This window comes from Penicillium brevicompactum (assembly GCF_028827555.1).
Source record: "Penicillium brevicompactum strain IBT 35665 chromosome Unknown utg000001l_segment0_segment0, whole genome shotgun sequence".
NCBI lineage: Eukaryota > Fungi > Ascomycota > Eurotiomycetes > Eurotiales > Aspergillaceae > Penicillium > Penicillium brevicompactum.
In genome coordinates, this window is record NW_026623203.1 from 1,042,794 (window position 1) to 1,057,562 (window position 14,769).

General features: G+C 45.7%; 4 protein-coding genes across 4 annotated transcripts; 1 reads left to right on the top strand and 3 right to left on the bottom strand.

Moving 5' to 3' along the window:
• N7506_000205 (uncharacterized protein) lies at positions 1 to 3,639 on the bottom strand (the record flags this gene model as incomplete). Its single annotated transcript, XM_056949501.1, has 2 exons — positions 1 to 694; positions 749 to 3,639. 2 exons carry the CDS (start codon positions 3,637 to 3,639, stop codon positions 1 to 3), a joined length of 3,585 nt encoding a protein of 1,194 aa, XP_056815416.1.
• Positions 3,640 to 6,641: 3,002 nt separating this feature from the next.
• N7506_000206 (geranylgeranyl pyrophosphate synthetase) lies at positions 6,642 to 7,967 on the bottom strand (the record flags this gene model as incomplete). The annotated part of the gene is made up of 1 exon (XM_056949502.1): positions 6,642 to 7,967. One exon carries the CDS (start codon positions 7,965 to 7,967, stop codon positions 6,642 to 6,644), a length of 1,326 nt encoding a protein of 441 aa, XP_056815417.1.
• Positions 7,968 to 9,231: 1,264 nt separating this feature from the next.
• N7506_000207 (uncharacterized protein) lies at positions 9,232 to 10,194 on the bottom strand (the record flags this gene model as incomplete). The annotated part of the gene is made up of 1 exon (XM_056949503.1): positions 9,232 to 10,194. The coding sequence occupies one exon, from the start codon at positions 10,192 to 10,194 to the stop codon at positions 9,232 to 9,234; it is 963 nt and encodes a 320-aa protein (XP_056815418.1).
• A 3,870-nt stretch (positions 10,195 to 14,064) lies between these two features.
• On the top strand, positions 14,065 to 14,700 carry N7506_000208 (3CxxC-type zinc finger protein; the record flags this gene model as incomplete). The annotated part of the gene is made up of 1 exon (XM_056949504.1): positions 14,065 to 14,700. The coding sequence occupies one exon, from the start codon at positions 14,065 to 14,067 to the stop codon at positions 14,698 to 14,700; it is 636 nt and encodes a 211-aa protein (XP_056815419.1).
• Positions 14,701 to 14,769: the final 69 nt, after the last annotated feature.

Here is a 14,769-nt window from a genome sequence, read left to right on the forward strand (position 1 = left end):
TTAGTTAGGAGACTTACAAACACATTCTTGGCCCTTGGGAAGGCAGATCAGCTCTTTTAACAAGGTCATGATGTATTTCCCGGTTCCAGGCCACGTTTGGCCCATGTAATCCGCCACGGTCGCAGCTTGTGCATTGCTCCATGATCCTGTCAGGCAAACGACTTCTTCAAGGTCAATTGGAGGAAGGGAGAGCCCTTGATCGTGGAAATATTGATTATGGATGAAATTCGCGGGATCCCAGTCAAGATTATAAGTCATCTTTATCAAAGACTGTGCTCTTCGATGACTCATTTTGCGTAGCAAGGTAAATGCTCCTAGTTGGGATCGCACTTTCAAACCTATGTCGCGCATTAGATTAGGACTTCCAGGTTCCAGTCGACCAATTTGGCATATATTAGGAAGAAGCCAATCCTTATAGGCCATTGATTCCTGGATAAACTTTTCGTACTCTGGCAACTGGAATCCAATCTGCTCTTCGGTGGTATCAAATGTGTTCGCATCTTGGTCACGGTCCTTCACGCCGGACGGCTCAGGCTCAGTATTGATAACCCATTCTAGAACCTCATGAGGGTTCTTCTCAAATGGTTTGCGCGTCAGCAGCTCGTCATCACTAACTGACCCTTCCGAGGCCTCCTTATCATCACCTCCTGGATCTATCTCTTGGAGGCCCGACGTCACATGGTTAATGATTTGCCTAGACCAAAAATGTTATCACTTTGGATACTTCTTAGCGGTAATATTTACATACCTTCGTTGACGGTGAATCGTGGCGGCTGCTTCCCATTGAAATGGGGTAGACGATTCTCTGTGCAGTGTCCATGTGAATGCCTTCAACAGATGATTCAAAAAGTCCGGGGATATGTCTGAGATGTTTGAAACATTGGAAATGCTTCTTAAGTCAAATGCGAGCTGATCGGCAAAAGCCTGAACATATAGAAGAGATGAGTGATCTAGAGCGAAGTCAATGGAGTATGTGGTTTCTGTATCACAGCATTCCCCGACGGCATCCTTTTTGACATCATCCTTGGGGTTGATATTGTTCAATAAAGTCTCGTCTTGGTCGGTTTCTACTCCCGCTTTCAGTCCCGATCCATCCAAGGAACTGTAAAATCGTGAATCCACCTTGCTCTTTGCTTCGGAGGTCGGTATTGTTGACAGGTACGTCGCTCCACTTCGATAACCCCGGTCGAAAATAGAAGCTTGGAGGATACTCCCAACACTACCGTACTCTCCGCCATGGGTGTCGACATCGGCTCCCCGCCCTAGCAACAACCGCAGGACCTTATCGTGTCCTCCAGAAAAGGCAGCTTGGAGCGCATTTCTGTATTGACCACCCTGGACGTTGACATCGGCGCCAGCTCCGAGCAGTATCTGAACTGTCTCAGCGTTTCCCTTAGATGCAGCGGCTTGTAGAGCATCGCCGTATTCACCACCCTGGGCGTTGACATCGGCGCCAGCTCCGAGCAGTATCTGAACTGTCTCAGCGCTTCCACTACATGCAGCGGCTTGTAGAGCATTGCCGAAGTGACCACCCTGGGCGTTAACATCGGCGCCAGCTCCGAGCAGTATCTGAACTGTCTCAGCGCTTCCTTTATATGCAGCGGCCTGCAGAGAATTGCCGAAGTGACCACCCTGGGCGTTGACATCGGCGCCAGCGTCGAGGAGCATCTGCATGATCCCACTGCTTCCTCCAAATGCAGCGGCCTGCAGAGCATTGCCGTATTCACTACCCTGGTCGTTGACATCGGCGCCAGCTCCGAGCATTATCTCCACAACACTCTCATAGCCTCCTAAAGAAGCTGCTTGTAGCACACCTCCATCTCCCTCTATTCCCAGATCCACGCCCTCATCTAGCAGCCATTCGACAAATTCGATATGGCCACCACTGGCTGCCTCGAGTAATGGTGTCTTGCCGCTGTAGTTCTTTGCCTCTTGGTCTGCCCCCCTCCTCTGGAGTATTTTGCCGGCTGCGACATGACCCCATCGGGCTGCTAAGTGTAACGCTGTATCTCCATCTCTGTTCCTTATCGCGACATCCTTAACATCCGACAACACAGGCTCTATGAGGTCCACCAGATTGGCAGCAGTAGCCATATGTAATAGTGTTGTGTCTCTTGGTGGGCATACTCCGCTATACCCATCTAGCTTCTGATAAATGTGGACCCATGGACTCAGCACTTGTTGTAGAATCTCCTTCTCATTATAGAGAACGTTGGAACGAAAGTTGAAAGCCTTTTCTGCATGAGCAAAGAGATTTGTAGTAGCATAATGAATGAACGGATGATCCTGGACAAGGCTCTCTTTGGTTCCTTCGAGCCCACTGGTTTCTGCCGGCTTATGAATTGTTGCAAGGTAAACTAAACACGATCGGTAAAGATTTGCCTGGCATCGAAAAACAATCTGCTCCTCGTTCACAGAAGACGTGCTCATATCCAAATTCTGATACAAGATCTTAAGCCCTTTTGTGCGCAAGAAATCATTGACCGACTGGTGTACCACCTGTATAGTCTCAGTGTTATCCGCACTTGGGACTACTTCTGCTAGTCCACCAGAAAGAGCCTTGATTCTTTGTAGCATGTGTTCGTTGCTTTCGATGAAACCGGACATCGTTTCCCATTTCTTTGGAGACAACGTTGCCCGCGCATTCTTAGCCACCAAAGCATACCGCATCTCGGCCACAGTCAGCGGTCGCTCAGCCAAACATACCCACTGAAAGAACAGAAATGACTGCTCGCGGTTCCTCTCATCAATCACGTTGCTCAGAATATACGCGTAAACATCTTCTAGGCCGGCCGGGACCTCGCGTAACCAGCAACAGATGTCGTAGAACGATTCCCTTTCACGAATCTTCTTCTCGATGAGGGGAAGTATAGTATGAACCCATTGGAAAAATCCATTTGCTTGCCGGGTCAATTGCTCGACCAGCATTTCCCTCATCTTCTGACTAACGCTGTCTTTGGTCTCAGTCTGGATAAGGATATCCTGGATATATGAGGCAATGACTTGCTGATTATGATCTTCGACCTTTATCTCTATAGCCTGTCCACTTTTCATGATAGGATAGTGTCGACATGAGATACAAACTTGTATGCATAGCTTCTCTTTCGCAGCGCGATCAACGAGCCGATGAAAATATTCAGCGAGCTGCTGAGCAGACTGGGCCCCGGCCTCATCTAGAGCATCCACAAAAACAACCACGTGATGTCGATTGGCTGATACCAGGATGGCACTTGCTAGTAACTCTTCTAGCATCACCTGTGGCCATTCCCATTGATGTTTGCCATACCCAAACTGCTTACATCGCCGGTCGTATGTCTCACGTATATAAGGACGTATAGTCGGGTCGCGGTCGAAAATCTGGCTCAGCAATGATCTCAGCATTCCCAGTGGTGTACGTTGCATCTCTGTACCCCGAGCGGTGAAAAAAAAGTCGAGGCGAATACTTGGACGACCGTCTTCTGATGTTTCGAGTTTGTCGTGCAGGAATAACATCAAGGTTGACTTTCCAGCACCTGGCTTGCCCTTAATCCATAGCAGACCATGGGACTGGCTCTTCCAAGACTGGTACTCTTCCAGCTCTAAGATCCAGTTGCAGGTATTCGTGTGGCATGGCTCAATATTATCCCTCCTATCTAGCATCTGCGGGAATGCCAGTGACTCAAGTACATCTGTCACAGTTGTGAGTGGAAAGTCTGTTTGACTGGTAAGGAGCGATGCGAACCATTGTCTGTATTCTGCTCTGGGGTCTCCAGTCGATCTGGGCCGCAAAAGCGGCTGTCAGTCAAGTTTCCCAGGTTTGAAGAAGGCTTAAGGCCTCTCACCAGATGAGAAATAGTTTTGAGTTATCAGACCATGGTTGCTCCCCACCTGAGTTCCCGAATTCTCGCCACCAAATAATATGGAATTCATGCTTAATAGCCAGTGTGCAGTGAGGTTGTCGCAGCCAGAGAAAAGGCTCTTATGTCGAGAAAGGGAAGCTCAGCCCCACGATCAGGTGATTGTTGGGCGCTGAACCTTGGCAGCTACTTCTCCTATCAGGTTGCCCGTGGGCATCTGGCAAATGAGGGGGGGTTGTGGGTCCGAAACCAGAGATCCACTTGAGAGTGGATCAAGAAATGTGTATATATGGAAGAGGGGAAACACTTAACGCACAATCGGTGCAGAGCTTGGAGAAGAACAGCAACAACCACCAAGAAGTAACCATTTCAGAAAGTGTGCCGGTAAGAGCTCAGATGCAAGGTAAGAGCCACCAAGGTGTTGAGTAGAAGTGTGTACTGCGATACTAGCTGGAGATTGACTAAGTCAATAGAGCCTAGTTGTATGCGAAATTGGAAAGTGATAGTTCTTCCACTTCGCAAGACCCTGGCTGCTTGATTTGTGTGATTTGTTTGCAAGCTCATAGAAATTTTTAGACTCTTTGAATAATTACAGTACACAATGATGTATTTTAGTATGGTATCATATCGATTTCAGAATGATAAAGGAAGAATAATACTCCAAGGCTATTCCTATTTTGAAGTAGCTGGTCTTGGCAATAGGATTTGGAGAATCAATCAAAGAGTGTAGGCGGTTGCACCAGTTTCGGGACGTACTGTAACCTTGGTGCCATGATGCGAAACGAATATCCGGCGAGGCTCAGGCCGATGGGTGAAAGCCAGAGACCTGGGACAGTAGGAAAGAGGGGTAAAGAGGTTCCATGAGATCACTGGAACAAACAGTATTTTACACCATTCTTTCGTTCGGTAATAACAGACATCTATTTTTGGCAAAGTGGGATCTGCAGCTTATCCAAACATAGACTAGGGCGTTTCAGAATAGGGTTCGGGAAACAATCTGCGAGTAAATCAAGGGGAATCTGTTTTCGAATATGACAGTAGTCGGCATGTGTCGAATAGAGTTCCTCAATCGTATCCGCAAAGGTTGCTCTTTTGGGATTGTCCATGAATGATGCAAGAAATTGTGCCTTTGCTTTGGTTTTCAAATCACTGATCATGAAGTAATCTGCTTCGCCATACATCCGGACATGAAAGTAGCATGGATGACAGTCAGCCAATTTATCGACGATTGGCTCCAACTCAACACCTTGCTCGAATAGTCCCTCTGCGGGGTTTTCGTCAATCGGGGCCTGTTTATTTTCTACCGCTGATCCATCCACCAGACCCTCCGTAGTCTTTGTAGCCGTCACAGCGGCTTCATTGAAAAGCTCCGTCATTTCTGTGGTATGATTATGCATACCAGATCCTTCGGATGACGAGTCCAGCACTGGCCCATTCTGAACCCTTGTATTTATCTCTTGTAGTTCAGCACCCCCTGTGCCAGGGTGCGTCGGTGTTGTTGCAAGGCGTTCGAGGGTGTAATCTCCGGTGTACAGAAATTCTAACACTTTCTCGATGAGAATCGGGCTTCTTTCGTCCAGATAAATCTGCCCTTCGGTTTCCTAGAAGCGAACATCGCTTGTTAGACTCACTTCACGAGAAGCTCAAAGGTCTGATTTGTTTCACCTTGAACCCGCCATAAAAGGCCCGGTGGAAATACTTTGATCTTGGGCACACGACAAGTCTATGAGCCGAGAAAGCCTCACCCTTGCACATTATTGTCAAATCACTGTAGCTCGAGTTAAGATGCAGGCTTATTTAACGTTAATGGTGAAGCGCTGTAGGATCTTAACCCGACTAGTCGGCTCTCACCTAGCAATGAGAGTAAGGATAGTTTCCTGATCCTCCTTGCTTTGTTTGTCGGACGGGGGGGTCAGGTTCTAGGTCCTTGGTCGAGAAGGCTGAAATCTTGCCTTTTTTCTTCACCATGATTGGGCACCAAAAGAAGAACAAAAGTCTTTTCAGTTTGGCAAACGAGAAAGGTATATGTATAAGCAAGCCAGAATTACTTGAAGTTTCTGGCGTTTGCTTCATGCGTTGATAAATTCCTTCTTTTGTTCATATGTGCCCTATGTGCATTACTGCCTAACCCCGCTTGTTCCAAACCTGTCGTAATTATGGATGGACAAATTACTACAGTACAAATATATCATGTGATTAATAGTATTGAGAGTTAAATCACAAAGCAGTACTTCCCTCGAAACACTCACGTTTTGCTTCTCGGTCAGTTCTAAACACCTCAATATTCGTATTAGGATTAGTAGCAAACTAACCTGTACCTACACGATATTTACCAGCCTTGCTTGCCGCACATACTCGAAGCATTGAGTCACCAGACAAACCGCGCCAGTTTGACAGATAATGGGATCTAGGATTTAATTCACTTAGATAGTGCCTATAGCCCGCTCACCATAGAAAAAAAAGCTGAATTCGAAACTTTCCAACAAGTAAAAGTCCCAATATTGTACCACATTCTATACTGCAGCAACCACACCCACCGCGGTCCATGGATATATTGTCCTGTCTGGTTCCAGCCTTGCCATGTCCCAAATACTCCGTGGGGAGGTACACAATCATATCGACCATAGCAATCAGCATCAACAATCCGTCGAAAACATACATGAAAACATCATGTGTCATGATATACCCATTATACTCTTCCGTAAATTCAACTAAGCGGAAGACAGACCTCACCAAAGTAAGAAATCTGATAAGGTATAGTCCAATCAGAACAGTGAATCGATTTCGCTGTTTCCAACGAGAGCTCTATGATTCTGGTTCGTTTGCAAGAGCGGATATAGTAAAAGGTCGAAGTTTAGCCGGCTCTGCTTTGATACCATTTGGAAGGACTTCATCCTGGTCAAGTGCCGCAGTAGGTCTCCGAGTATTGGGCCTTTTTTGAGTAACTTCTGGGCCATGCACAGAGGTTTTCTTGGTGACATTGGCGGGGATGGGTATTTCCCATCGAGAAAAAAGATCCTCCGGGAGCACCTTCTTTCTCTCACTATTCTTGATCACGAGTTTGTCTTTCAAGGGATCATAGTTAACAGTGGAACTACCACCCCAGTTTCTGGTCACTCGTAAAATGCATTTAATTAGTGCAACGAGTTTTGTGATAGCATCCTGGTGGGTCTTTTCCCAGTCTTTCATCGCGCCAGTGACATCTTCCACTTTTGGTGTCGAGAATATTCCACGTTGATGATAAGCCCGGACAAGGTTGGGTGTTTGAGAAATCCAGAGTTGAGCCGCAACCTCTGTCAGCTCCAGAGGTTTGTGGAAAACTCGAGTTTTGATCTCTAGGGTTGATTCCCGTGATGCTATCCGACCTTCTCTCTTGATAGTCAACTTGGATTTGATAGAGGGATCGTCTATGGAAGGTGTTTCCGGCGTGAGGGACAAGGAATTGAGGATATTGGCAAGATTGTCCTCTGTTGATTCGTCATCCTTTACACTGGATTTCAAATCTCCAACAAACCCGTCTGTCTCATGGCGCACGAGGAAACTCAGCCCACCCAGTCGGTATGAGATTATGCGATGGTGCCCAGTGCTGTCTTTGACCTGAGTGATCGTATATGCTTTTTCGAATTCATGTCCAAAGCCCCGAAATTCGCCCGGCCCAATAACTTCATAGGTGGCGGTCTCGTTACGGGAGAAGATCGCAGTCTGAGCGGTCATGTCCACCTGGATGGTGAATGCATCGAGACCGTTTTTGCTCAAATTCGGCTTGATAAACGACAGAAGTTTACGAATGTTGTTTCGATCGGTCACAATGTCGATTGAGTTTATGTCGAACGAGGGTTGCTCAATGTAAAGAGAGCGAAATAATGGTTCTAGAGGGCTATCAGGATGACGAGCGGCATTCTGAGAAATATAAACAAGGCCGCTATCTTTCTTTACTTGACGGGATCCTGGTGGAGCGGACCACTGAGCTGGACTGCCCGGGACAGCAATGGTGGGTGTTGATGCTTCGATCCAGTTATAAGACGCCAGGTGCCTCACATCAGTAATTGTTGCTTCCGCTGGAGCAGAAGATTCGAGGCTGAAGCGAGAGATCTCCTGGATCCCCTCGGAGGTCGTTTTGAAGTCTGACATTTGATGAAACAAATATCATGAGAATAGGTGATATGGTAAGATAAGTTCGCTTGAGCATTCCAAGCGTGGCATAGCCTAGTTATAAGCCAGACTACTTAATATCTAATTAGCCCTTTATTGGTGCCAACACACACTCACAGGGGTATATGTCGAGAGTGAATTACAACGTGTCTGGGATACAATAGAGAATCAGCTATGAATGTAGGTTTTTTGGGAATGTGACCATAATAGAGGAAAGTAGAAGCATAATCTCGTCAAATTTGACGTGTGGCCAACCTTCTATCAGCTTGGCGCATATGCTGATGCGTTGTTCTCGTATATTGGCTTGCCTTGCTCGGTCGCATCCACGTCTGATTGGTCAGATGCGCATACATATGTACTTTGTTCTGATACTGGATATGTCACATGTCTTAAAATTGCTTATTGGCCCATGACTGCGTTTTTCTGCTAACTACAAGCAAGTGCTGCATGTAGTCACCTTTGTCCGACGCGAAATTGGCGCGGTCGGTGGTTGCCTCTTACACCTTTTGCCATATAGATCATATACTCAGCATAAATCCCTAACGACATATATGCTCGATGGCAATCTGACAAAACAGAGTAGTGAACATATCTTAGTTCATTGGTGACGGGGATAAGTCTATAGTGTGAAATAGACTAGTAGAGCCACACAAAGAGGCTGATAATCTTGTATTATCTCATCACAATTATTTTTCGCACGCTCTATGGATCCTAGTCTGCAGGCTAAACCCCCAACTTTTTTCATTCGGCTGGTTGCAAAATACCATGGACATTCGGGTATCACATTGTTCGGGTGCCCAATCTGCAATCAGGAAAGCTTAGACTACCCCACCCAATGAATGGTGCATATGCAGCAAATTGGCTTCTGAATATCAAAATTCTAACCCGTGAATACTACAGCGATGGAATGTTGCGTTACAGGGGACCAGCGCATGATTCAGATGGATTAGTGTCGACTTCCATGGTTTGTTGCAGACCGGCATTGACGGAGACTATGGTGGCCATGGAGCGACATTCTTTGAGGCCAGAGCCTGCTAGTTACAATTCGGCCTATTTACGATTTTGACATATGATTTGCTGCGTAGTCATTTTCCTTTTTAGTAGGTCTCAGCATTGCACATATCTCAGGGTATAAGGTGAATCCTACTGTTGCTTCTAATACTACTACTACTGTAAAATCATTTGTGAAAGGACATTCGTTTCGACATAGAAGATGGTATCACGTTCAAACATAGATAGCATGTCAAAGGCCTATGGCCACAGCTTCCTCCTCGATCTCTGCCTCGATATTCTCTTCATACTTCGTTAATCTTTGCCTTTCTCTACCAACATAATCCGATTTTTCCCCTGTGCAAATATCATGATAGAAGTCCACACTGTAATCCACCCACATCCATTCCACTTCGTTCCTCACAGACTTAGACCATTCCACAAAATTCCGATGATCGAGAATGAAAGTGCTGTCCGCAAGCCAGAAATCGAATATGCCCTCGTCAATACCATCTAATATCCAGCAGAAATCCTCGGTGTAGGGTTGCCATTTCTTGGAGCCATCCTTAGTAACGACACTGAAATATCGGGGGCAATCACTCAAAATCTGCAAGGCGATTTCTAGCACTGGCGCCCTGGCACCGAAGCATCGTGCTATGTGTGCTAAATACATGCCAAAGCCATGGCCATCAAGCGAAGAATTCGAAATTCCTTCGGCCATCCTGGTCATGAATGTCGAAAGATTGGGTAAAGAGCTTTCGTCGTTACCATGATCGAGATGCTCTTTTAGGTCGAGCCCTCGGCTAAGAAGTGTCTGGACTGAGATGGTATGTACCACAAATTGTTCTGGGATCTGCCATTCGAACAAGTATTCATGCTTGAACTGGACGGCCCTATCAGCAAGCTGTTGGGCATGGTGGTAGGGTTTCTCAGCAGCCGTAGTGACTGGAACTGATACGATGGCAATCCATATGGTACTTGAGTCCTCTCCATCGTTATAGTGCTTGACAAAAGCACGGTGGAGAGCTTCGATGGGACGGTCACTGACGGAGACTAGAGCGGTTGGATACCTGTTTTTCTGGACTTTATGAAGCTCGAAATGTAGGGAGAGTTCGGATTGGGATAATCGAGGACCGACGCGTCTCAGGCCGCATGTCAAGCCACCAGCACTTTCTTCCGAGAAACAACGGTAGAAGTATCGATTAGAGGGGCTCATTTTGATATGCTATGTAAGTCTTTGGAAGTGTGGGTTTAAGCACTTGACCTCCCGAGGTCGAATTAGTTGATGAGGTCATCCCCACTATTCGGCCCGGGGGCTTCCGAGTAATTTGTGCATCTCAGGCATCAGCTCGACGTGCGTATATGTAGTTTTTGCGAAATTTCTCTTCTCCCTCTTCTATCATATTCTATCAGGATTTAGTATAATTAATTGCCGAGAAACTGCAAATATTCGTATCCAGCTTCTCTATCAAATAGTCATTGAGCGAAAGAACTATTTCCTTCTGGCTATTGAAGACTGGGACCATAGTGATAAGCACTGGCCTAATTGCCAACAAGCGGCAAAGAAACAACTTGCATCCTTCATAGAAATAGATACATGAATCTTCTAAATTTATCTGACGATAGACCCCTGAAAGCCGCGGATTCGAGTTATGTACCAAAGTCTCTGGGGAGAAATCATGGCCGTGCGCCCGACGGCCACAAGTCCCACCTTCAGTCTCGCGAGCCTGGCCCTCCTTTGATTTCCTGCTCTTCTTCATAATCCTGGCTAAATGTTTTAGTTTAGTTATCCGCGTCCTACGCCAACATCATCTCTTCTATCTCGGCCCGCTGCATCATCGCCAGCCCCGTGTTGCGTGGGTGGAAGCTTAACCAATCCGATGCTGTCGCTGCATTCTTACATGGTGACGTAGATTCGTCCATTCACATGAAGTGGCCCGAAGGGTTTGAAGAGGCAGGGTTTATGTGCCGGCTTCGCCGCTCCCTATACGGTCTTACGACAGCCCCGCGGATTTCGTACCAATGCGTCCACCGCGTACTAGCCGCTCGTGGCTTCAACATGGTACCAATCGGACAACTGCGTGTTCTAGAAATACAAATGTGTGATCTGTATTTATAGTGGATTAAAAACGATCTGAGATTCAACGATCTCAGAAGCAGCCGAAAAGGTGTACACCGCGACCGCTCTGCTTCTCGAATCTCAGAAGCAGCCCAAGAGGCGCATATCACGGCCGCACTGCGTCTTGTATATCTAGAATAAATCGCTATTTATTTGTTGGCTGCGATAAATTCTCTACCGTGTAACAGTCGGGGTCATAAATAAACGCTTGCCTTCAACTATTTTGCAAAATGTCGATATATTATGCGCAACAATCCCTTCCTCCCTTTGGACCAGCGCTATATAATTCGCGATGATCGTTTTTTAGGTCTAGAATGATAAATGGGGTAATCAGGGAGAGGATGCAATAGATTGGAAAGAATAGGTATAGATGTTGATTGGCATAATCAGATCTTACTTCATTCTAGTTTCAATGTCACTGCAAATATGTTGATTGCATATTAATACAATCCGACCCTGGAGAGATTGTACAATCGGCTTATTGCAAGAATAGTGTGTGAGCCGATGCGCGGAATGATTGGAAAGTGAGAAATGGAGAGTTATGTACTAGTGACTGAAAAATCGTGCATTTCCATGATCTTCCACAATAGCTCAAATATCACAGTCTGTTTAATGGCTGGTATTGACGGCCTTTCTTTATCCAAGTGAACGGATCATTGAAGGCATCGCTTGTGGTGGTACTGGTAAGTCAATTTTACAAAATCTTCGAATTTTTACCCGTTGTCTATTTCCCGTATGAATGAAATATTTAATTTTCATCTAGAAACAGCTGGTTATTACCTTGCCAAATAAGTGGGTCAATTTATCACCATCAATCAACCATCCTAAAAATAACACTGGACTATGTTGCGCCGGTCACTTTTGTTCTTGTGATCTTAATATCTCAGGCGACATTTTCATTGAAATGCCAAACGGAGGGTTGTACCGTACGAACAGAATGCCGAAGCGGCCTGGGTAACACGATTCAAATTAACAAAATACACAGAGGGCCAGAATCAAATAAACAAAACACAGAAGAAGGGTTTTCTACTGCGCTGGTCAACCAAGTGGCTGGGAAGTCAGAAATTAAATTTTGGCAGGAAAGTGCGGATGGGTGGTTAAATCAACTGAAAAGTTAGTTGCATGGAGTAACTAGAGAACTGTAATAAGAAACAGGCAATCAAGTGATGGCAATGGCAATGGCAGGGAGAGAGAGTGGAGTATAGATCCGATGAAATGAACAATCTGCTCAGCCGAGGGTTGAAGTAAACAGTTGTTTGTAGTTACTCGTTTTGGACATCATCACAATTCTCTAAGATCCCAATATAACCAAACAAACCAAACTGTGAGGTCAAACCGGTTGAATGACAGTAAAAAACATTCTTTGCATAGAAATTAGTTGACCATGGTAACTACCCAGTCAAATCACCCCTTCCTCCCCTCAGTCGCCCATACAATCTGGCCAATGAACCTATTGAATGACCCGCCCCCAGTATTTCTATCAACAGATCTTACTTTTCCTCCAGCCATGATGAAGTGTTAATCTTGACCAGAAAAGCCACTGCCCAGTGTGTATTTGTTTAATCCATCACTCGTCAATCCATCACTCGTCAAAGATATGTAGGCGTGACACTCCAATGTTCGCAAACTCTAATACACAGGCTGGTGGGGTAAGCGGCGGCGACTCTCTGGTCACGGCTGTTCCCAGCTACATACCCTAATCGCCTGTTGATCATCCGATTTTCTATTCGTAAAGCTATTAAATAACCGGGCTGACAGTGCAACGACACTGAAGCGGCTCTGTCATAGGTTAGTTTGGTAAATACAATGCACGAACCCGAGAACCAATGGGAGGTTGTAAACTTTTTGTGTTTTTTCGTGTCGAGTCACGGAGCTCTCGATGCTGTTCGTTTCTAGGAAGTCAAAAAGCGAAGATGTTTTAGGTGGAAATGGAAAATTTAGGATTCGATTGATCTGTGTAGGTTTGCGGCTTACTGTAAGTTTGACTGTGAGGCGGCTGAATATCCATTTATATTTACATACATCATTATCGTCTTCTCTCGCCTTCAAATTTTGAGAAGTTTATTATGATATGTAATTCGCGGTTTAGCTGATTTGCTCGAATCCCGAACTGCTCTCAGAGTAAGCTGTAGTATAAATAGAGATCAGGCGATAGAAATAAAATCTACTTGAAGCAACCCTGTCGGAAGCGCTGCCCTTCTAAGTTGTAGTCAGGGTGGATTACTAAGGCGAAATTCGTCGGAAGGCCTTTTCATGTATTCAAGTCCGTGAATAACACGTTTGGCACATACTAGCCTTGTTGAACTCGCCAGATGCGCTTTCCCTTTTTCGGTAATATAAACAGAGTATGGTTTTAATTCAATTTGGAAATAGATCTGCAGCCTGAGCGTTCAGCATGTAATCACCTCTGCTCAGTGTCTCTCGAAAGCAATAACACGCATTTTACTAGACAATTTCTCACTCGATCAGCCACTTTCTTAGGTATGCCGAGACTTTGGGCCAGGAGAAAATTTTTACGTACTGTCCCTTGATTATCCCTGATATTCAAATATTTTCTTGTTATGATATGTATTGTATGAATCCTCACAACATGACCTGGCTCAGAATCTATCCCACATATTGAATTTTATCTTTTCCATTATAATGCCTGCGCTTCTATAACGGCGCTTGCAATTGGCCTGTCTCATTTCTGTTCAACCGTGAGTGCGTGGAGATTGCTTTGCATCGAGGCGGGTGCCTGAGCCACGAGCTGTGTGCATCAGTCTGTAATTTTGGTTTTAGATAGATACCTCTACAAATTTTAATGTAGTGCATTCAATTTAAGTTTGCTTGAATAAGCTTGCTACCGCTATTTCAGTTATTAGTATAAATTTACGCCCCCTTCCGGTCTTCCACTGTTTTTTGAAGCGCATGCATCATTTATTACCGCTCTTTGTCTGTGCCTAAAGTGAACTGTCAACTACGATCATGGAGGATAATGCCGAGCTCGAATTGTTTCGCCGGCGGTGGCGCGAGGAGTTCTTAATTGAATCGAACCCCAGGGCTTCTCCTGCTGCAGCTTTGGCCTCAACTGCCCCTCCTCGGACTAAGAACACAATGCCTGTTACGACATGGTCCATGTATCAAGCTCTTCACAATGAGATATCTAGCCTGCTAGTCGAAGCAGGTCTTCATTTTGAGTTTTACGAGGATGATGATGAGACGAAATGCACTCGAATGCGCGACACAAATATTATGGGCCGTTTTCTGTGCAATAAACCAGCATGCAAGTCCAAAGGTTGGTCTAGCAAAATGATCGCTATCACAATTCGTCTTTATCCAGAGCAAAAGTACAATGCCAGGGTATACCACCAACGCTGCAAAGCTTGCAGCTCGCTGAGCCGACCGGTTTTGGACCAGTCATACGCCGAGAGAATCGCTTACTGGATTAAGAAATGGAATGGAATTCGGGTGGAGAGGCCTTCATCATCCGGCGAAAGCAGAGGTCCTCATAACAGTCAACTTTGCGAGGGTTGTAGAGCTGGGCACTGCTCCAAATCAGGGGAGGATTGGGCTACTCGGCTAGAAATGTTTGTCCCTCCCAAGCCAACATATATGAATTGAGTTACTAATTGATTGCCAGGTTGACTCTGTAGCGAGTCAGAGCTGGATGGTTGATTGAAGGAATGCAAA